This window comes from Aethalodelphis obliquidens, unplaced genomic scaffold (assembly GCF_003676395.1).
Source record: "Aethalodelphis obliquidens isolate GAN/ISIS:26980383/991018 unplaced genomic scaffold, ASM367639v1 scaffold52, whole genome shotgun sequence".
Lineage (NCBI taxonomy): Eukaryota > Metazoa > Chordata > Mammalia > Artiodactyla > Delphinidae > Aethalodelphis > Aethalodelphis obliquidens.
In genome coordinates, this window is record NW_020837996.1 from 15,230,987 (window position 1) to 15,254,943 (window position 23,957).

Here is a 23,957-nt window from a genome sequence, read left to right on the forward strand (position 1 = left end):
GCCAATATTTCATAACTATAAATGGGGTATAACCTTTAAAAATTGTGAATCACTATATTGTATACCTGTAACTCATAAAATATTGTACAGCAACTCTACTTCAAATAAAAAAATCTCAAAGGCATTATAATGAGTGAAACATAAAAAAGAACTGTAAATAGAATTAAGTGATTGGCATTCAATCAAAAATAACTTCATTTTGATAATCTATATATTCCTGAAAAGTCATCAATTTGGCCTTTAGCATCACAAATTATACACAATCTAATCTGTGTTTGTTGTGGCAATATTGACTTATGGAAATATCTTTGTTTTTGGTATTTTTAAAGACTGGTTTCCCATAGTTTTTATCAATACAAACTACAGGTTCAACTTTTAAAGCTTTTCAGAAGGAAATCAGTGTTTTAATAAGTAACACTGTGTATCAGGAAATATCCTTATACTAGCATTTAAGAAGTGCTTGCTTACATCCAGAGTTTTAAAAAATCATTAGCATGGGAGGTTTTTAAGATTTTACGTTCTACGTGGAACCTCGCTGACATTAAATGATTGACACCCTTTTCTAAATCTACGGGATGCCTGATACTGATTTCTGTTTCAATTGTTAAGATGCATTAGTTTCTCAGAGGTCTCTGATAAATCTATCCAACTAATCTTCAAGGATTTCTCCTTAAGCTCTATATACTTAGCATTCCCACACAGCCCCACACAGCTTTTCCAAGGCAATTCTAAAAACCAGTATATCGGGCTTCCCTGGTGGCGCAATGGTTAAGAATCCACCTGCCAATGCAGGGGACACGGGTTTGAGCCCTGGTCCGGGAAGATGCCACGGAGCAACTAAGCCCGTGCACCACAACTACTGAACCCGTGTGCCGCAACTACTGAAGCCCGTGCGCCTAGAGGCCATGTTCCGCAACAAGAGAAGCCACTGCAATGAGAAGCCCGCGCACCACAAGGAAGAGTAGCCCCTGCTCTCCGCAACTAGAGAAAGCCTAAGCGTAGCAACGAAGACCCAACGCAGCCAAAAATAAAATTAAACCCAGCATATCCTTACATAAATATCTAAGCACTTAATCTCTAGAGACACCACTTGGGCTGCTATTCCAGCTAATAAGATTAATAATTTTTTTTTTTAGTTTTATTTATTTGGGGCTGCATTGGGTCTTCGTTGCTGCACGCGGGCTTTCTCTAGTTGCAGTGAGTGGGGGCTACTCTTCGTTGCGGTGCACGGGCTTCTAACTGCGGTGGCTTCTCTTGTTGCAGAGCACGGGCTCTAGGTGCATGGGCTTCAGTAGTTGTGGCACACGGGCTCAGTAGCTGTGGTGCACGGGCTTATTTGCTCTGCGGCTTATTTGCTCCGTGGGATCTTCCCGGACCAGGGCTTGAACCCGTGTCCCCTGCATTGGCAGGCAGATTCTTAACCACTGTGCCACCAAGGAAGCCCAGATTAATAAATTTTGATATATCAATACTTTAGGGAAAACTAACAATCTGTTCCTTGAGAGAGTTCTGTTGATTGCTTGGGATGAGAAAAATGCTCAACCAGTTTATTCACTATTCACATATTTTATTACTATTCTTGGCAACTAACTCATTAAAAAACCAAGAAAAACCCTATATAATTTGCATTTTCCCATGTGTTGTTGTTGTTTTACATACCCTTCCTTACCAATCCCTATTCCCACACAGCTCCACGTCCTCCCAAAAGACAACCATTTTCCTTTCTATGAATGAAGATCATGTTGCAGTTCCTTACTGTAATGACCTGCTTATCTATTCTTTACCTTTAAAACTGAGTAAATCCTACAGCTATCATTAATCCAGTAACTTGATTTTCATAAAGGACCTGAGGGGCTACCAGGTCTCAAACTGCCTTCTAAATCAAAGATTTAATGATGTTCTGCAGTTTTTAGATTAAATATACTTTATTAGGCACTAATTGTTTGCAAGTCTGGAACATATACATCATAAAATTAATTTGCTATTTCACTAAAACATGCATCTGAATTAAGTCATCTCCTCGTTCTGCTGTGTACGCCACATACATAGAAATACAGAGATAGATCTGTTCAATAAATTATGAGACACATAAGACACACTAAAATTCTCACACTCTATGAATGTATTAACCACACAAAGACATGTGATTTCAATAAGCTGACAATGTTCTCCTAGGACTGCTTAATTTAGCATACCTGCTAATAAACTTTGGTTTGGGCACCACCTAATGGCAGAAAATATATTTTTTTTAGAACCTACTTTGCTTTGCTTCCTGAGGCTTGCTAATTTTTGCAGTTCAGTTTATACTGATTTAGAAAATGTTTGCTCTTTATCAACCTATATAAATAGTTTTAAGTGTTCAGTTTTTTAAAAAGGATAAAGCCTTCCTTACCTTGGAATAATAAACTACTTTTCACACTGGGAAAATGTGCCAATGAAATGCTTTAAAAAATTCTATTCGATCCTTAAATATTTAAATTGAGCCTCATAATTAAGACGTTTTCATTGAATCATCTTAATTAGGGGTTCCCAAACTTTTAAAACCATACACATTTAATTTTTTTCAAGAGATGCCTGCCTGAACCTAGTGTTTGTTTCATGATTCAACAAAGAGGCAAAATATTTGGGATAATACAGAGCAGATAACTGATGTTTTAAGAAAAGGAATTTATTATTTACACCACTGAAATAGTCCCCCGTAAGAACAATACATACCATGTTTATTTGAAAGAACCAGATTCCTTTCAAATAGAAGAACTGTATAAAGCAATACTGTCAACACAAAACAGTGGTCACAATACATATCTGCAGGCAAAAGCATTGCAAATAAATTTCGTTAATCTTATGGCTAGATATTTTCACTGCAACACAGTGTTCGCACTTAGAGAAGACAGAGCTGGAACAGAACAAAAACTTTTTGTTCATGCTTTTTAGGACTGAACCAGTGATACGTCCCATTTTAAAATGTACTGCCTTTAACTGCTTTTAGGACAACGGTTTTAGGCAGGAGTGCTTCTACTTGGCCACCACAAAGAAACACACTCTTGTTCCTTAGTTTCATTCCTCAGTCTCATGTTTTCTATTTGTCACACTATGACATATCTGTATCAGAGCAGACGTTTTCCAGTTTTACTCAAAGAACACTGACACACATACACACCAAACTGAGACAGCTCAGAATTTAGAGATGTAGGTAGTGGAGTAATAAGAGAAATTGTGTTTATGACAAAGGAATAAGAAAAACTCTCAGTGGTTTTAAGCATACTAAACTAGGTTCCTTACTAAAAACTTTTCTTTTTTTGGTTTTAAAAACAGTAGTTTCAAGGTGGGTTTGGGCTTAGACAACAACACAGTGAGACAAACACACAAGACATACTTATTTCCAAAGTCACAAAATGACATTGTTAAGCATACATTTTTGTCCACTTTTGTGTGTGTGTGTGGGAATAAAACTCAGTACTCTATGTTGGAGAAAATATTTTTCAAGAGTTACAGTATATTCATACAGGGGGAAAAAGGTGGGGTTTTTTTGTGTTTTTTTTGGCGTATTGCTATGATCTTCAAAAAATATAAAATTAAATTTACAAAAAACTGGAAGACCAAGTATAAGCAGTCTGATATTTGCTGCAGTGTCCAGCACTATCATAATGATCTTTAGCATAAAAGCAAAAAGAAGTTCATGGATCTCAAGTATCTTCAATAACTGCCAGTATAGCTTGTAACTACTGTCCTTGCTTCTTTGAGAGATACCTGCAAGAAATAAAATAAGATGTCTAAGCTGTATCACACTAAATTTAACTTAACAATCTAACTCTCCTCCCTAAAGAAAGTTGTTTATTTTAATAACAAAACTTTTCAAGGTAAGTAATAACTGTTAATAATCGCTAACATGTGTTGTTTATGTGCCAAGCACTGTTCTAAGTACATGCATTAATTCATTTAGTCCTCACAACAGTTCTGAGTGTTCAGTGAGAACTTATTTCTATTTTACAGTCACAGAGAGGTTAAGCAGTTTGCCCAAGTTCATACAGCAAGAAAGTGGCAGAGTTCAGATTGAAAACAAGGCTCTGGAGGCTACACACTATCACTCCACACTGCCTTACTTCCAAATGTGAAAGCAATATATTAACTAGTATTATAATTTCCCCCCAAAACTAAAAGTCCATTTGAAGATCTTCTTGCATAAAGGTAGTGAGCCAAAGCTGCTAAAGAACTCTGATCAAGAGTGTAAAGATGCAAAGATGTTAATTCACCAAGCAAATTTTTCTTCATATTATTTTATAGGAGTCTACCAACAAATTAAAATTTTTACATCTCTATTTCTCACATTTATGAATTACTATACACTCAGAGCTATGGGGGTGGGGAAAGAGTTCTTAAAATCAGGAGACCTGGACAAGTTTTGATGGTAAAACTTGCTCAAACTGTGGCATTTACTATCTCTATGACTTAGTTACACCATCTACAGAAAATGTGGATAAAAATGCCAGCCTTGGGCTTCCCTGGTGGTGCAGTGATTGAGAGTCCGCCTGTCAATGCAGGGGACACAGGCTCGTGCCCCGGTCCAGGAAGATCCCACGTGCTACGGAGCAGCTGGGCCCGTGAACCATGGCCACTGAGCCTGCACATCCGGAGCCTGTGCTCTGCAACGGGAGAGGCCACAACAGTGAGAGGCCCGCGTACCGCAAAAAAAAAAAAAAAAAAAAAAAAAAGCCAGCCTTACCCTCCTAATAGGATTATGAGACTCTAATAAGAAGTATATAAATAAGTATTATGTAGGTATATAAGTACATAAGTATATGAGTGATCTGAAAAGCCAAAAGTGTAATTTGAAAAGCCAAAGTGTTATATTACATGAAGTTTCTTTTGTTGCTGTATTGGTGAAATCAGCTCTTCAAAGATTTACTTCCAAAAAAGTACTTGCAGTACATAATAATCCTGTTCACTTCTCCAGAGGTCTTTCCTGCCTCAAAATCTTGACGTTTACATGCAGTCCATATGTAGATTTGTACTTATGTTTGTGCTCAGAAAAAAAGACTAGAAGACTAGACACCAAGCTGGTAACAGTGGTTATCTTTCATAATCACAAGTAACTGTTTCCCTAAAGGAATAAATTTTCTATTTTTTCTGCTACACAGAGGTTACTTGTAATTTTTAACAGAAAACTTTTTAGTATATTTTATTTTATCCTGACATTATTTTACAGTATGAGAACAGATTCATAAAAGAGTGACCCATTTAATGTCACAAAATAATTAACAGGTAGTATCACAAACATGTACTAGTCTCTTAAATCCTCTCTAGTAGAGAAGTATTAAAGATCTTAAGAGATGTGGGTTTATGAACAAGTTAGAGGTTAAGAGAAAGGGAAAAATACTTCCAGGGTAGATGTCACTGGATTAGAAAATAGCTTTAGAATTCACCCATTTTAAACAAAAAATAAGAGTTATGTGTATACCAGAGCTGCCAGACAATTTTTCATTCATTAATGTAAAGAAGAAATGAATAAGCAATTAGCACTTACCTTTCCCAATATTTGTGATTTAGGTCCAAAAAGTCATCTAATTTTGCTATTTCCTTGAGGTACTGGGTTAATTTTAAAAGTTCTTTGTCTTTATCTCGATTTAGGTGTGCTTTCATAAAAGGTCTTATCTATTAGAAAACAAACGTTATCCAACACTTCACATTGTAGTAAGAAAACTAGTACAAATCTACACTATTTTATCACTTAAATTACAGTTAATGAGATTAAAATATCACCAAGGCTGTCAATACTAAGAATTACTTTTACATTATCTCACTGACAGTCATGGTATGTTTACAGTAGAAGTTCTTCCACTTAATTTACCTTCTGTTATCTTTTCAGTCTGAACCTCACAACACCAGCTGTCTTATAGCACTTGAACCTTATGTGGCTTCTCTACTTTGCAAAACTGCTTAGACTTTTCCCCCTTCTATCAATCCAGTTGCTTCTTACTAATTAAATAATCTCATTCACATCACTTCATTCATAAAAAGGTACCCAATACATGCTGGATCTACAGAGGAGTGAGATAAATTTTAACACTGATGATTTTACATCAGTATTTTCTATGAAATTTTTATATAGCTATAATATTACACATTTGTATAACCTACTTTCACTCACATTTTATCATAAGCATTTTTATCAGTAAAGTCTCCATTAAAATATTTTTAATTATATGAGTTTTCCCATAAAAATCAGCCATATTTTCTAAATTTTTAAGTTCAATGTATTTTATGATAAAAAGTATGCATTTCAAAAGCATGAAAGTCAGGATGGTGGACAGGGTTGAAGACTATAATTAGTAAGGGCTTTTACATCTTGACTTGAATGGTAGTTACATATGTTCTATGTAAAACAATTTGTTAAACTGCACATTTTATGCACTTTTCTTTATGTTACACTTCCAATAAAGAGTTCTACTTTTTTAAAGACACCAGCTCATCTATATAGCACTCAAGACAGCATTTCAAAAACTTTTAACTAATTTTAGATGAAATAATGTATCTGGGATTTGCTTCAAAATATCAAAGAGAGGGAAGTAGGTAAGGTATAGAGCAAACATCCATGAATTAACAAGTTGTTTAAACAGGATAATGCATACAATGGGGGTTAGTTTATACAATTCAATGTAGTTCTTTTTATGTTTGAACTTTTCCATTATAAAAAAAATATATCTTTTAAAAATCACACATATGCCTGTAAGTACTGAATAACTCATTTTAGTAAAGCATTAATATATCCTTATTGTGATTGGGAGAAAATGCAAACCGGTCACTTTTACATAGTGACATTTAAAAACAGATGACATTTAATCATTGTCACCTGTTGAGAACAATGAGCCCATAGGAGTCGTTACCGTATCTATCAAGAGCAGAGGTTTTAAATATTTTTTTATTTACTTCTCTGTCATTGGAAAAACACACCACCAGCTTGAAACGGACAGAAGAAAAGTTTCCCATACGTTCCAGGTTCTATTCACATCAGAACAGTTTAAGGCCAAGGACCTCCACAGCTGTTAGTCAGTTGAGCTCTGGCTGAAGGGCACCAATAAGAGCTGTCAGAGTCTGCACAGAAGCAAACTCTTGTAGGAGATCCTAATTCCAAACAGGCAGTGCGGGCAGTGCTGCTTCATAGCAGCAGCAGTGACTGCAGGAGATCAAGAAAACTCTCTGCAGGGACCTGCTTAAGCCCTACAGCTAGGTGTAAATAGGCATGATATCAGAATGTAGTGAAATGAGTTTCAGCATAATCCTGGGCAATATTGTAATGTTTTAAAGTACTCCCTCATTTAAAAAGATTGTAAAGGCAACATATTGACTTCTAAACTATTAATATACAATGTACCAAAGTGATTCCAAGTATAGAAGCAGAAGAGATTAGACTGAAAGAGAAAGTACAGAGTCAGTGGCTGGTAAATAAGATTTTCAACCCAAGGCCCTGCTAAGTTACTTTTACTTTCTAAACATTTGGTCTTAAGCACTATTAAATAACAAAACTAAAATACCCCAAAGATTCTGGATCTAAAAGTTAAACTAGTTAAGTGGGAAAAATTCACCTAACTGACTTCAATTGTTTCAGTATAATCACTGTTCCATTCTTCAAGAATGCTCTAAGTGATCACTAGAAGGGCAGGCAACATATATTACCACCTCTGTCTCATATCAAAAAACATTTTTAGGAAATTAAGAATGTTTAGATTATCTGCATTCTCTTAAATCACCATTTCCCTATATAGATAATAAAAGTGAAGTTCAGAGTAACTACTGATTAATCCATGACCAAAATTCAAGTTCCTTTAGTTCAGTACTATATTCATAATTGACAAAGCCTCCTATGTTATATATTTCAAACCTTATGATTAGCAAGCTTATATTAGAAGTTAACTACTTTAAAAATAAGCAGTCTTTAAGATCTCTGTGAAATCTCTGAGATTTCTACCAGAAACATTATGGAACTGTGATAACAAAACAGAATTTAGAATATTTCACAATTTCAAAACCACTTCTATGTCAATGTGGGCAGATCATTAATTACTACCTTCTTAAAAGAGGCTTTCAAAAGGAGACATGCGAGAGATTACCTGTAGAATGCTTAAAAATACCTCTCCTGAATTAGAATTTTTGGAGGCAGAAACGTACATATTTTTAGGAATTCCTTCAATGATTCTACTGAGTACTCTGCTAAAAAACAAACAAACAAACAACTTGCTCTAAAGTAACATGAAGAACTAGAAGTTTATATCATCATCTGTCTGCATCCAGAGATGAGGAGGGCCCAAATGTTGGCTGGGAAAATAATGTTTCTTCTAAAAACACACATGAAAGTAATAATTTTTTTTTTAAGTTAAAGCGCTTCTCAAAAATCATTCCCTGTCTCACTTATATGTAGAATCTAAAAACAAAAACAAGAACAAAACACATACATAAAGCCAAGCTCATACATACAGAGAACAGAAAGAACATACTGGTGGTTGCCAGAGATGGGTGGGTGGGAGAAATGGGTAAAGGGAGTCAAAAGGTACATACCTCCAGTTATAAAATAAATAAGTCATGGGGATGTAAGGTATAGCACAGCAACTATAGTTAACAATACCATATTGCATATTTGAAAGTTGCTAAGAGAACAGATCTTAAACGTGCTCATCCGAAGAAAAAATTCTGTAACTATGTATGGTGACAGATGTTAGTTAACTAGACTTACTGTGGTGATCATTTCACAATATAAACAAATATCAAATCACAAATTATGTTGTATACCTGAAACTAATATTATACCTCAGTTAAAAAAAAATTAATCATTCCTTAAATACCATGACTTTACCTCCTTTCCAGTACAGACACCACTACTTTCATACAAAATTTGGCTTAGATCAATTGAATCTTTCCTCAAGACTGAAGAACATACTTTTGTACCTTATACCTCGTAAACTACACACAGGAAAAGCACTTCTCCTAAAGCCTCAAACAGAAATCATTTTTAAAGGACAGAATAATCACCAGTCTACCCCAAGTACTTTTCTTCCAAGTCAACAGCTCTTATATTTGTGACAATTCACTACCTAGATTAATATTCAGTCCCTAAACTATCCTCATTGTACACTAAAGACGACATCAACAGTCTGTATGGAGAGCTTCAAAAATCTACCTTCTTCAAGTTTTTCTCTCGTCTTTTAAAGTTATCAAGATTTCAGCTGGTAGTGACTTCCCTGGTGGCAGAGTGGTTAAGAATCTGCCTGCCAATGCAGGTGACACAGGTTCGAGCCCTGGTCCGGGAAGATCCCACGTGCCGTGGAGCAACTAGGCCCGTGTGCCGCAACTACTGAGCCTGTGCTCTTGAGCCTGCGAGCCACAACTACTGAGCCCACGTGCCACAACTACTGACGCCCATGCACCTAGAGCCCGTGCTCTGCAACGAGAAGCCACCGCGATAGGAAGCCCACGCACCGCAACAAAGAGTAGCCCCCGCTCACTGCAACTAGAGAAAGCCCGCGCTCAGCAACGAAGACCCAACGCAGCCAAAATAAATTAATTAATTAATTAAAAAAAAAACATAAAAAAAAGAATTCAGCTGGTGGAAAAGTTCAGGACTGAAATTAAAAGTATCTTAGTATCAGGATTTACACTTCAAATGGAGACTCCATTTGCATTGTACCATAATATAGAGCTATCTTTTCCATTTTCATAATGTATTTACACATAGGCAACCACAGGTACCAGAAATTTTAAGTTTCAAATTTCTCTCTTACCAATTTTACGCTGCTACCAGGGTTAAGTATCACTATGATGCCTACATAAGATTGCATGTGACTTAATGCTAAGATCAACACTGGCCTAGAAACCAAGTTACTTGGGTTCTAACTCAAATTCTATCATTAACCAGTTACAATCATGACCTTGGGCAAGTCATGAACTTTCTGATCCTCAGATTGCTTCTATAAAAGATGACTGAGGTTCCTTCTAGCTCTAGCATTTCATAATTCTAAGCTCTCCACTTACACTATATGAATTTTCAAAAACCTTTTATTAGTTTCAGTTTAAAAAGGAAAATCAGGGCTTCCCTGGTGGCGCAGTGGTTGAGAGTCCGCCTGCCGATGCAGGGGACGCGGGTTCGTGCCCCAGTCCGGGAAGATCCCACATGCCGCGGAGCAGCTGGGCCCGTGAGCCATGGCCGCTGGGCCTGCGCGTCCGGAGCCTGTGCTCCGCAATGGGAGAGGCCACAACAGTGAGAGGCCCGCGTACGGCAAAAAAAAAAAAAAAAAGGAAAAATACCCTTATTGCCAGCTTTCCAGCTAACTAGAACATCAGAAATTCAAGATTTGTATCCCTAATAGAATGTCTGATGCTTTCACTTTTGATGCTAAAAGTCAATGTCAGTAAGCTCATGTTGCTCCACAGAGCTAACTGAAAATAAAACATCTGGATGGGGGCTTCCCTGGTGGTGCAGTGGTTAAGAATCTGCCTGCCAATGCAGGGTACACGGGTTCGAGCCCTGGTCCGGGAAGATCCTGCATGCCACGGAGCAACAAAGCCCATGTGCCACAACTACTAAGCCTGAGCTCTAGAGCCCACGAGCCACAACTATGGAGCCCACATGCCACAACTACTGAAGCCTGTGCACCTAGAGCTGGTGCTCCACAACGAGAAGCCCCCGCTTGCCACAACTAGAGAAAGCCCACACGCAGCAACAAACGCCCAACACAGCCAAAAATAAATAAATAAAATAAATTTATGTAAAAAAAAAATTAGAAAAACAAACCATCTGGATGAGTTGGTTAACTAAGGAGATACCAAGCAAAAAGAGAGAATGCTCAATTTTATATGAATTTTTCTAAACACTTAAGCTTTTCTTGACAGGATAATACACTACTTCCAAAAATTTATGAAATTCAATAGTGCTAACGTTCTACTACATAATCCAGCATATGTGAGAATAGCAAGTAAAATTATGTCTTACCTTTAGTCCATTCTGTGGGTTCATTAGAAAATTTCTTCCTATGTCGTCAAACATGATGGTGTTTTTTTTGCTGTAAAACTCCGAAAACTTTCCCCATATAACACCAAGAGGCTTTACCTTAGAATAAAAGTTTAGATTTAACTCAAGTTTCATGAATAGTTCATCCTTTCTTAAAAGCAGAAATACTGCAAGATGCCCTGCACAACTATGCCAGAGCGTTCCTTTACCATGAGGCAGTCAGTGATGGCTGGCTTTGTGAACAGAACAGAATCAAGATGCAACACACTGTAAGGCACAACATATCTCTCAATGTCAACTTCTGAAAGGTCTGTTCGTGTCTAATGGAACTAAGCCCATTATAAGACTTCCTATAATTTTAATATGAAGATTCGGGATCAAAAAAAGTATTTAATTTTTTAAAAATCTAGTATTTGTTTAGATGTCTGCTGAGCATTCACATGTCCCCTCAGGGCTTGAGGTTTCACATGGGGTCTGTTTTCAAAACTAGAAAACCTTAATGACAATGTACCTGGTTCTTTTATTACAATATTTAAATATTTTGTAAAGGAAAAATGGACTTTCTCCTTAGTTCAGTGGTATAGGTGCACAATTTCTAGGGCATCTGATTATTTCACTTCAAAACACCGTAATTTGTAAATTCTTGCTTTTATTTCTGAATTCTTAAAATGAGCCTCCAAAAAGGTAATTTCTCAGTTATTCACATCTATTGATACTTGCATAAATTCTCTGCAAGATCACACAAGAAATAATAGTGATTGCTTGAAGGAAGGAAAGTTAAGTGGCTGGAGGGTCCAGGAGGGAGGAATACTTTCCACTATACACTTTATTTGTGAATCATGTGAACATATTTTACACACTCACAAAAATATTTTAAATACATTAACTTTTAGAAGAAAAAGTACATTTTGCTGAAGGCAGTAGTCTCGTTGACGGTAATGTGAGATTATATGATGATAATAATAATTATATGAGATTAAATGGTAGGAAATAAATGGTGACAAGCGTTGTCATTAATTTTAAAATGTTTTTTCTCCTCTATAATTTCTTTTAATACGGAGAAAGCCTTTTTCTTAGTGTCCTCATTACTGCAAAAAATGTTATTCAAATATTTTAATTTCACTAAAATTTTATTTGCTGTATTTGTTTGCACTATTTGTTTACTACTGAAACAAACCCCCCAAATACTTGAAGCCAAATATACAGAAACTGACACAATAAACCAGATTCTTGGTTTTCTTAGCCAACATAAAGCCTCAAAAAATATAAGAGCTTTATGACACCCAGGGTTAGAAATCCTACATCTTCTTAAATAGTGCTGTCATTTTGCAATTAGGTCAAGCACCATATGTTCTCCAAAACATGAGCTACCTTGTTTTCTATTAGAGAAGTAATATTGCTGACTGTAGAAAAAAATCCGAAAACACAAAAAAGCACAAAGGAAAATATTTAATTACCTATAATCCAGTTAGTACCAAAGAATGCAACTAGATATTCTGATATATTTCTCCAGTCTTTCTGATAAACAGCCGCAACCTCAAAGAGTTCACAGATCTTTTGTAAAGCTAAGGGAACCCCTGAACCAAACAACGGTTAAAAACTACTTTCTAACAGTTTGCAAATACTGCTAAAATACTTCTTTAACTTTAATAACGTATCATGAAAAATTTCTGAAGCACTAAATACTGCATCAAATAATTAGCTGCAGGGCTTCCCTGGTGGCGCAGTGGTTGAGAATCTGCCTGCCAATGCAGGGGACACGGGTTCGCGCCCTGGTCTGGGAAGATCCCACATGCTGCGGAGCAACTGGGCCTGTGAGCCACAACTACTGAGCCTGCGCGTCTGGAGCCTGTGCTCCGCAACAAGAGAGGCCGCGATAGTGAGAGGCCGCGCGCCGCAATGAAGAGTGGCCCCCGCTCGCCGCAACTAGAGAAAGCCCTCGCACAGAAACAAAGACCCAACACAGCTAAAAATAAATTAATTAATTAATAATAATAATTAGCTGCATTCCATTAAATGGACGAACAAAAATGTGTACAACCAACTCCCTACTGTTGTAGGGATTTGTTATTGAGGATTTCTTTTTATTCCTTTAATTTTTCATTATTATAAACACTCCTGTTTAACACTTCCCAAACTTCTTTTTACTGTTTAGACTTTGTACATGTACCACTTTAGTAGGTAATAAATTATACTTTTCCTTGATGTACGCAGTATTTCCTTTATTGAAAACTCTACACACACATAATTCTATTCATGACTTTTATGACTTTGACAATTTTAATACTGTCTTCCCTAAGTTTTCCTAGTTTGCTAAGTTCTCCCCAATTCCTATTAGTCTGTGTTTCCAAAAGGTACGGACCATGTCTCCTCATCTCTTTATTCCCAACAGTGCCCATTACAGGGCCTTGCAGATCGCAGAAGTTCATAATATGACTAGTTACTTGACACGTAAACAAAGTGAAGAACCTTAATCTTTTCAGCCCAACTCTTTCTTGATGGTTCTTATTGCTTTCTCTAGGGCTTCACGTACATAACCCCAAAGTACATACATCATGATATACCTGCTTTTATTTATCAGTTTCATAGAGGGCAGGGCAAGTGTGTCCTGGTCTGTTTCTAGTATCTTCCTTGACAACATTCAGTATTTTTTCACACCTACTCTGTCTTTAGCAACACTGTGCTGTTATCATCACGGGACAATTAACCATGACCTTTCTTGACAGTCCTTCCTCAAGATCCTTAACTTTGTCACTAAAATTCATATCTGTTAACCTGAAATACATCTTATGTCAAAACTCAACTGATACTTTATTATCCACTCAGATGTATTTCTAAACTCTGTGTAGTTTATTCCATCAATATAAATATAAAAGTACACCAGAAAACAAGCAAGTCTTTAAATAAAAAGTAAAATGACTTCTTACATCTATTAATCCTCTCCTTGGAGTATGCACTGTTATCATAGCAGCACTGTCCAACATGAAGGTAATCTTGTAATTTGCATTTGTACTCACTCCCAGCTCCTATAAATACAAATATTCATGTGGTTAAAATATAATAATGTGGAAAATCCCAGGCTTTATGAAAAGTCCAGCTATAATTTCCCATAATGCCAACTTTCTACCCCCTGGCTACCACACCTTGCTCAACAACTAGCAACATTTTAGTTTCACGAAGCAAAATTGATAAATGATAGTCCAAAAAACCCTAGTCTATTTAGCTCTAAAATGAGGGGCCCTTTTCAATATACTACCAGAAACAGGTTACTTCCCAATTTAATATTTTAGAAGAGCATCACTCCTTTAAGTATCACACACCAGAGAAAAGAAGGAAAAGAAAGTATTAGCGTAAAATGGGAGAAAGAGGAGAGGAAGCTTTGCTGTACTTTTTCTTGAAAAAGACATAGGTAATCAATGCAAACCACCATTAAGCAGACTTTAAACACACCTCTAACTCCTGATACTGGCATTTGTTTTGCTACTAAATGCCCTCCAATGACAATGAAATTAATTCAATTCGGAACTTTCTAAAAAGACAAATGCAGTTTCAAAACGTTCTTAAATGGACTGTTTTCTAACACTTACTTTCATTTTAGCTTCAATCCACTTCATATTTGTTGCAGCTAAAACATGAGGAATGATAACACAATATGTATGAAAAGCTTGAATTTCATTTAAAAAATCTTTCTTCTGTATAAATTAGTTAAGTTTTCTAAGCAAGACTATAAGTTCAAATACAACACAAATAATCCCTAGCATATTTATGGTAAATTCCTTTTAACTGTTTATAAAAATAAACTTATTTTAGTGTGTCTTCAAGACAATAACATTTAAACAACTTTTATCTAAAAGATAAGGTAACCAATGCTCAAAAGAACTCTGAACCTAGGAATTCATAAATCAAGACCTAACCACCCTTTTAAAAACAGCCCTAATACTGTTCTCTATCAGTTCTAAACTTGAATTTAGGGTGCCTGGATCTCCATTTTCTTCTGCGTTCCTACTGCCAGGCAACACACAGGTATATATGTCAATATAAGCAGATTAATGTTATGTGTCAAAAGTTTATGTTGAAGACTGCTAGGCTGAAGACTGTTGAAAAATGCTAAAGAAAATTAGCATTTTGCCAGGCTCAGCAAACTTAGTGCTCATTGAGTCCAGCAGCTTTTAACAAGAAGTCTAGGGCAACTAAATTCACAAACCCTATCTATGTCACGTTCCTGCTCACTGTCACACACCAACCACTTCTGAGAACACTGATAAAAATTCAAACTTCAGTTTTATGTGCCCTACTCATCTCAAGTTATTGGACTAAACTATATAGGTATTACAAAGTAAAATGTTTAAAAATGGAAAAAGGAGTTCAATTATTTAAAGTGTGTATGAGTGTGTGTATATTATGTTAAGGGCAAAGAGGGAGCTGAGTCCTCAAAATAAAAATCTTTAGCACACATACAAGAACCAAAATCACCTTACATGCAAAACTGGTCAGTTGAACTAAAATTTCAGAGAGTGATGTATCTACAATGACAACAATCAGGCGACAGGGAAAAACAATTTTTTTAATTCAATATATATGATGGGACTATAATCCCCACATGAAAAACAGAAAGATTTACAGCTAATAAAAAGAGTTTCTAATTATTAAGAAACTATTACATGTCAGACATGTTACTAGTTGCTATACCAATATTTTATTCTTACAACTACCCTGTAATGTAGATTTATTTATCTTCATTTCTCAGATGAGGAAGCTAAGTCTCAGAGCAATTAACTGACCTGCCTAGTGTCACAAAGTAAGGTCAGAGCCAGGATTAAAACCCTAGTCTATTTAGCTCCAAAATGAGGTGCCCTTCTCAACGTACTACCATGAAATTTATTTTAAAAAAAAATTTATTTTAAGCATATGATTGTAAAATGTCCTCAAAGTCCCTAAGTCTACTCTAATAACATTTAGAGGATAAACTTTTTTCTCAAATGTCATCTCAGATGTCAGAGTTGCTGAACAAAAACCTATTTCCCAGAAAGCTTTCTCCTCTGTATCTTAAAAACCAGAAAATTATGTATTTAACTATGTATTGAATTATAATGGCTATGTACTCATAATAACACTAAACTATTGAGATACTCTGATAATAAAAGAAAATACAAAGGAAATTTGCAAACTGCAGAACAACTATGTGGCCTCTCATCAAAAACCTAGTACGATTACCATCTTTAGGGATTTTATTTAATTCACAATTAGGATAGCTCTTTTCTGCTTATGACATTGCCAAGACGTAACTTTAAATGTCTGTGGGAAGGTGAGATGTAAATCAATACACTCCCCTTCCCGTTTCAGAAGGTCGTACCACAAAAAGATTGTCACCTGAACTAAACAGTGCGTTCAGTAATGTAGTAAATTTACTTTTTGGAGCAAACTCACTGTTACCACAGACCTGTAAGTTCCTGGAATGGCAGACCACAAGTTGAGTAACACTGCTTTAGCCCTGCTAAAGTAACACTGCTTTATTTATTAAATAAATAAAATTTAATAAAAATTTTATTAATTTTCCTTGAGTAAATTCATATTGCCTTTATTTCTGAACTACATCACGGTAAAATTTTTTTAAATACATATCTTTCTCCAAGTGTTTTGAGACTAGAGTGATGAAGAAAGGAGAAAGCAACAATATACTAAAGCATCAAAGATTCTACAGCAAAGATCAGAAAGAAATGATCCTAATCAAGGTGGGGTCTTGTGAAAATAAGGCCATTTTTTTTTCACACCATAATCTACTCTCTTCCTATATTTAATTATTTCAGCGGTATTTGGCAAATGCACATGTTTATATTGTGATGCAAGAAAGTCAAACATGCTTCATCAGAAATTTGCAAAATATAAAATTTAAGTCACATTTTATAAAGCAGAGTAATATAAGGAACAACTTATTTTCATGGAAATCTAAACAAGAAATATAGCTTACACCAAATAACAATGTCATAATCCTCATATGCAGATGTTAGGAATTCATGAAGATATGGCCGCATTAATTCTACCCCAGTCTCTGCACAAGACCTATGGTCTAAAAGAAAATCAGTTAGAGATGATGATTAGTTTATTATCATGGACAAGTACCCAATATCAATTAAACTTCTGAAATGTAATATAAACACTCAAATGCAAACTACTTCAGACTAACTTACATCAGCTGACAAAGGGATGTCTTCAAAACACACAATTCAATATTCTTGCAATCCAATTTTAATTGATCAATTCTGTTCAATTTGCAAAGACCAATATCCAGAATTCAGGCTTATATAATAAACAGTAAATTTTTTTCTCATCTAATCTCTAAAACGTAGATGTTATTTTAGGATATGAAAAACAAACTAGGGCCACATATACTCACTTTTTAGCCATTTACCTACCAAATATAATCATATTTCACCAAAATAACAGGTTTAACTTAATAATCAAATTTTTAAAAAAATTTACGCTAACTTATGACATGTACTTAAAGTTAAGGATTAGAGGTAAATAAATCCATTCTAATATCAGGAGTTAACTAATCATTTCTGGCAATATTAGAGGATGAAAGAACAAATTGCTTTTTTTGTTGACATGAAATTTTAAATTCAAGAATCTGCCTTGGGGCTTCCCTGGTGGCGCAGCGGTTGAGAGTCCGCCTGCTGATGCAGGGGACACGGGTTCGTGCCCTGGTCCGGGAAGACCCCACATGCCGCGGAGCGGCTAGGCCCGAGCCATGGCCACTGAGCCTGCGCGTCCGGAGCCTGTGCTCCACAACGGGAGAGGCCACAACAGTGAGAGGCCCACGTACCGCAAAAAAAAAAAAGAAAAGAATCTGCCTTGAACATAATTAAATAGAAAACCAGGAATAAAATATCAAAAATGATTTTTAAATAATCATAAAATGTTAAGTGTTAATCAATAGGGAATCACTTGATTAAATTATCACACATCCATAAACTAGAAAAGCGCCTGACCAAAAAATACATATATTTAACTCACAATGAATGTTAAATGACTGTGATGTTCAATATATCATTAAGTAAACATAAAAAGGACATACATACAAACACCCTGGAAGATGCACATAAAAATATGAGTGGTCATCTTTGGATCTTGGGATTACGGATGACTTCTTTTTTCCCTTACAATAAAATGATTTACTTTTAAAATAAAAAGAAAAGCTTTCAAATATTTCATATTGCAAGGGAAAAACAAACAAATAAAAGGGGAAAATGCCATTGTGGATAACAGAGATGGAGCACAGTTTTAGGTGACTTACCAAATAACGTATAATCAACATCTAGTACCAAAAGTTTTTTCCCTTCCCTGGGAGGATTCAAAACTTCCACTTTGTACTCTTTTACTCTGCGGGAAATTTTCAGTAGGTTTTCCTCCCTAACGAAAAATAAGATCAGATGAAATATTCACTTTTTCTCAAATTACAACCAATTTCCTTTGATGATGAAAAGTACTCACCTATTTTCTACTTCAACTACTTCATCTTCAATATCAAAGTCGTTAATAACATCATCATTGTCAGGAGGTGGACCTAAGACATCTTCCTATTAAGATGAAAAATAGTTTTGTTTGGCCATATTATCATTAACATAACAAATACATTCATAGCATAAAAAACAAATAAGAGGTACGATTTGAGTCCAAGAGTCTTGCAAGCACACACTACGGGAAAACTTCCACATTTTATATTTCGTTATATATGTTCACTGGGCAGATTTACCATGTTAAATTTGACCATTAGCACTACTACTACACTTACATCTAGCTATACACTAACAAATTTCCCAGTATTTGGTTTCTGCTGAGTTAATAACACATTCATTGTGCAGCTTTTACTTTTCACCGACTGCTAAACTGACAATTTTACCACAATTAAAACTATGATACAACAGTGTGATATAAACCATAATATCTTCAAAGGGACAAATGGTAACAAAAGTAAACATTTACCAAGCTCTCCTCACGAGTTCCCATCATCATGATTTTAGTATTTGGTTTCAGTTTGAGAGCTCCAAGCTTAACATCATTTTCTGCAGGTTTGCCTACAATACAAGCAAATGACTGTTTTCTCACTAAAGTTCAGGTGCTGGTTTCACTATCCCATTACACAAAACCCTAACATTAAAAGGTTTGGTACAGATTCCACAGCAAGTTTTTTTCCTTAAATTAACAAACTGTTACTGCTGAATTAGCAATTTCTAACACACTAAGAAGTAGTAATTAACACAAGGTTGGAATTTTTCCCCAACTCTTAGAGGAACACCTTTAATTCAACTAACTAAACAAAATAAATTCATGTTTTATTCTGTTGTTCAAGATGAAGATGACTGTTTTCCAGAAAGTCCTGAAAATTGAGTGCCTGAGATAACTGTACATTTACTGCTACTCAGAACTCAACATTCAATGATAAGACAAACACCGTGAAAATGCCTTTTAACTGAATGTGAACACTGCCTATAATTTACAAATCATTATTACTTTTGAAACAGAAAAGATAATTTGGGGAGAATAAAAGGCCCAAACTGTAATGAAAAGGCTGTGCTAGAAGACAGATACTAGAAATTACACTGGGGGCTTCCCTGGTAGTCCAGTGGTAAAGAATCTGCCTTACAATGCAGGGGATGCGGGTTCGATCCCTGGTCAGGGAACTAAGATCCCACATGCCGCAGGGCAACTAAGCCCGCGCGCCACAACGACTGAGCTCGTGCGCCTCAACTAGAGCCCGCATGCTACAAACTACAGAGCCCATGCACTCTGGAGTCTGCGCGCCACAACTAAAGAAAACCCGCACACCAAAGCTAGAAAGAAGCCCACACACCACAAAGAAAGATCCCGCATGCCTCAACGAAGATCCCGAGTGCCGCAACTAAGACCAGACCCCGACGCAGCCAAAAAAAATTTAATTAAATAAATAAATAATACATAAGTCTTAAAAAAAAGAAAGAAAGAAAGAAATTACACTGTTTACCTGGGACTTCCGTGTCACAGGTTTAACAAGCAAACATCAACTGTCAGAGGAAATCAAAAGTAATCTTAATAGTGGTGGTATTTTCAGGTATCCTTAAATATTCTTACTTGTACCATCAAAAAAAATTTAGGGATATCCCTATCAAAGAAATCTCCAAGGGGAAAGACTTATTAAAGTGAACAGATAATAGCTAATATAAAGATTCATAAATATATCAATGCAATAAATTTGAAGAAGGGAGAAAATTACCTTTAACTTTGAGTCCAAGTAACTTCTGGCGTTCTGGTAGCACTCCCGTAAGGGTCTTGAGAAACTGTTTGAGATCTAGCACAGTATCATCTTCTGAAAGTGTGGTCACTGAATATTCCTGTCCACCCCATTTTACAATGATAGGAAGAGCCATCCTTGAAACATACGATGAGGCAGCTTTTGTTCAGAAAGATACCTAGAAAGAAAGGCATACACAAGTTAAAACAGATATATCAAAGATGTATGTAAACTTGCAACTTTAAGTTTTATAAACTGTCATTTGAGTCCTATTTTACAACTTGATGATAGAGAAACAGGATTTTCTACTTACAGAAATGTTATCAGAATGCCAAAAGTTATCGGGAGTCAAAGTTAAAATTCTCCCACCCTCTCAATTTTTGGCTTAAAGTTACAACTTCCTAATATTCTATCAGATTCTCCTGGTTCAAGTGGAAAGCTGCAATAAATGAGCTAACTATTCCTCCCTCTCTGATCAGGTTTATGCTACTGGCAAGTTCCTCCATGATGGACCGTCCATGTTCATTTACCATTTGCAAGGTAGGACAATGAGTTGTTAAGAGCATAAACTCTAGAGACAGATTACCTGGGTTCAGAGGTCAGCTCTCCCTCTTATTAGCTATTTAACCTTGGAAAGCTAACTGACTCTTAGTGCCTAGGTTTCCTCATCTGTAAAACAGGGATGCTAATACTGCCTAATTCTCAGGGTTCTTAAGAGGAATAAATTAATTTTTGTAACTCACATACTACCTGGCACATAGTAAGCTCTAAACAAGTAAGTACTGGTTACATAAGTTGTTCTAAAAACTAGAACTGAAGTGTTCCAGGCACTGCGCTAAATAGTAAATGGCCATTATTTGTTTCATATTTAATACACTGGACAGTTTTTACTCAATCTCCTTTAACAAGGTTGTTTGATAAGAACTGTCCCTCTTTTACAATTAAGGAAATAGGGGTTCAGAGAGGTTATGTAATCTGCTCATTGGCACATAGCTGATAACAGAACAAGTCTTCTGACTAAATCTCATTTTCTTCCCTTACACAACTGTCTCTCTTGAATTGCACCTACAGGAGTTAAGGCACCAAATATCAGTAAATACAAAACCTACAGGCACAGATATAAGTACACAAAGGTTATATAGCAGCTGCCACTCATCAACAATAGCATGTAGGTCTCCTCCCCCCATAAAGCTTTCTACCAGTTTTCATAAGTTGGTTCCCCCAACAGGTCAGAGAACTAGATTTTCTAATCTCAAAGTAGTGGTATTTCCAAATGCTGTCATATATTTAATACAACATTTGACTTCACTCTTCAAGTATTACAACCAACTGCAAGAAAGAAGGCAAATTATAAATCTTAACATGCAAACGTAATTTGAAAATTTAAGATGTCTTCAACATGCCCATTAGAAAAAAGCACCGTAAATTCACTTACATTTATTCTATGTTTACAACCTGCTCTACTAAAACTTTAAAGAAGGTGTGTTACTTTAGGGCAATGTATTCTATTTGGAGAGAACTTGCTCTAACAAACCTTATAATCCTCAATAAAAAGCCAAATGGCCCTTTTGAGTCAAACTGAAATATCATTTAAATATTATTTTTCTGAGAGAAGTGGAAATAAAACTGAAAATTTACAAGAGCTAGGAATGCAAATAGCACTAATACAGCATACTGTGCTGGGCAGAGCAGAACATGTGAAGTGAGATCACCTGAACTCTAGGTAAGCATGGACAAGTCACTGCACCTCTAGACCAGTGTTCTCAAAGTGTGGTCCCCAGACCATCCAACAGCATTGACCCCACTTGGTAACTTGTTGGGAATGTAACTGGGTCTGGAGAGAAGAGACCTAGCAATTTGGGTTTTAACAATCTCTGTCTCCCCCTCCCCCCATCTCTGAGGCATGCTAAAGTTTGAGAGCCAGCGCTCTAGGCTCTTCAATTTTCTCAGCCTTAAAAAAAAAATGTGCCAGATGGCATGGGCTCTATATGCTTAGTAAAGCAGTATACAAATATCATCACCCATGCCACAAGTGGGATCTCCAAGTTGACAATTGCTCTAAAGGACCAAGCACAACAAAACAAACACCATAAAAAATTTTACCGCATAAAGTCCTTAAAACTGTTTTTCAGTTACTGAACCTCATTCCTTCAATATTCAGATCATTAACAACAATGGAGCAATGCAATGCAAATGCATGAGTCATTTTATGTTTTCACATTTAGCCTTCTTTCTTACACAATTTTAATGTTTTGTATCACTGCGGACCCTATCAGATTTATAAACTGAAAAATGATTTTAGGGGTAAATTTGGCAATCAAACCCGAACAAGTAAGCAAGGAGCACACCTTTATGGTGAAACTACAGTCAAGAACGGCTGTTTGGGTAAATTCTTCTCCCTAACATACAGTGGTGACTTGCCTAGTCAGGGCAGGAATGTTTACTTGACAAGAATAGTGTTAATCCCTGCGATAACAGCCGTGACATCACTTTGTATACTATAAAAAGCAATACGAATGGTGGTGAAGATAGGAAAATGATAACATGCTCAACAACTTAATTGAATAATCTCATTTAATCTTCACAATCCTAAACTGACAACTACTGTCTTCATTATACAGACCAGAAAATTGAAAAAGAGGAAAAACAAATTGCCCGAGACCACACAACTAAAAAGTAGCAAAGGCGGTTAATTTGAAAGTAACAGCAGCAAAAGTTAACACCTTGGGAATTGAGGGGAGGGAGTTAAATTTAAACACGCCCAGTAAAGGGTAACTGTTGAAGTACTGTCAACTCCTCCTCGGGAGAGCAGGGCAGCAGCAACTGCGAGGGAGTGCAGAGGAAAGAGCTGTGGGAAGTGATTGGTATGAGACAGCACAGAAGGCAGGCAGAGACCCCAAAACCCGAGAGGGCCGGAATCCGTTCAACAGGGAGGAGGGAGAGCCGGACAAACCCCAGAAGAGGGAGGAATAAAGGTTTGGGGACGCAAAATCCACTGAGGCGCCGGAAGCCCTCCACCTAGGCGACGAGGCTGGATGGGAGGGCGTCGGCCCCTGTGAAGAGCCGGCCGGGGCCGGAGGCCTGGGCCGCGAACCTGGGCAGCCGCGGGTGGGGCCCCCACGAGCAGCCACCAGCCCGCCCGCCCGGCCACAGTGGAGGCCGGGTCTCGAGACAGCAAAGCTGTGGTCCCCCAGCCCCACGGCGCGCCGGGGTGCCCCGCGTCCCCTCACCTGGAGCGCGGCGGAACCGGCAGGAGCGGACGCAGGAACCGACCGCAGCGGAATCCAAGGCGACCGGAAGTGAGAGGCGGGGACCGGAACCGGCTAACGAACCGGAAGTTAGGGTTTGAAACGGAAGCGCGCCAGAGAGCGGAAGGTCGCTTCCCTTGTTTCTCTCCGGGCAACGATGTTACATAGACGTTGCCAGGGACTTCCTCACCGCGACGAGGGAACCAGGCCTTTCCGAGAATGTGACCGCTGTACGGATGCCTGCGAGTCTTGGATGGCTTCCGTCCCTCGCCCGTTCTGCGCATGCGTCCGCTGGCGGGTTTTTGAGTTGGGTAGGCCCTGCCGGGGGTATGACGTCTCTGGTATTGTTTCTCCAAAGTCGGAGCTAGGTGTGCTGAGATCTTCCTGGGACTCGGGCCTAAAACTTGTGTGGCTTTTTCATGTTCCGAATGAGGCCTGAAAG

General features: G+C 37.1%; 1 protein-coding gene across 1 annotated transcript; it reads right to left on the reverse strand.

The window, feature by feature from the left end:
- Window positions 1–2,647: 2,647 nt before the first annotated feature.
- On the reverse strand, window positions 2,648–23,608 carry UBLCP1 (ubiquitin like domain containing CTD phosphatase 1). The gene is made up of 11 exons (XM_027084411.1): window positions 23,498–23,608; window positions 20,250–20,445; window positions 18,983–19,074; window positions 18,491–18,576; window positions 18,294–18,409; window positions 16,968–17,066; window positions 14,587–14,624; window positions 13,927–14,025; window positions 10,982–11,098; window positions 5,525–5,652; window positions 2,648–3,750 (listed from the first exon to the last, which is right to left on the reverse strand). Exons 2-11 carry the CDS (start codon window positions 20,401–20,403, stop codon window positions 3,723–3,725), a joined length of 957 nt encoding a protein of 318 aa, XP_026940212.1. The 5' UTR covers window positions 20,404–20,445; window positions 23,498–23,608; the 3' UTR covers window positions 2,648–3,722.
- Between the last annotated feature and the right edge of the window lie 349 nt (window positions 23,609–23,957).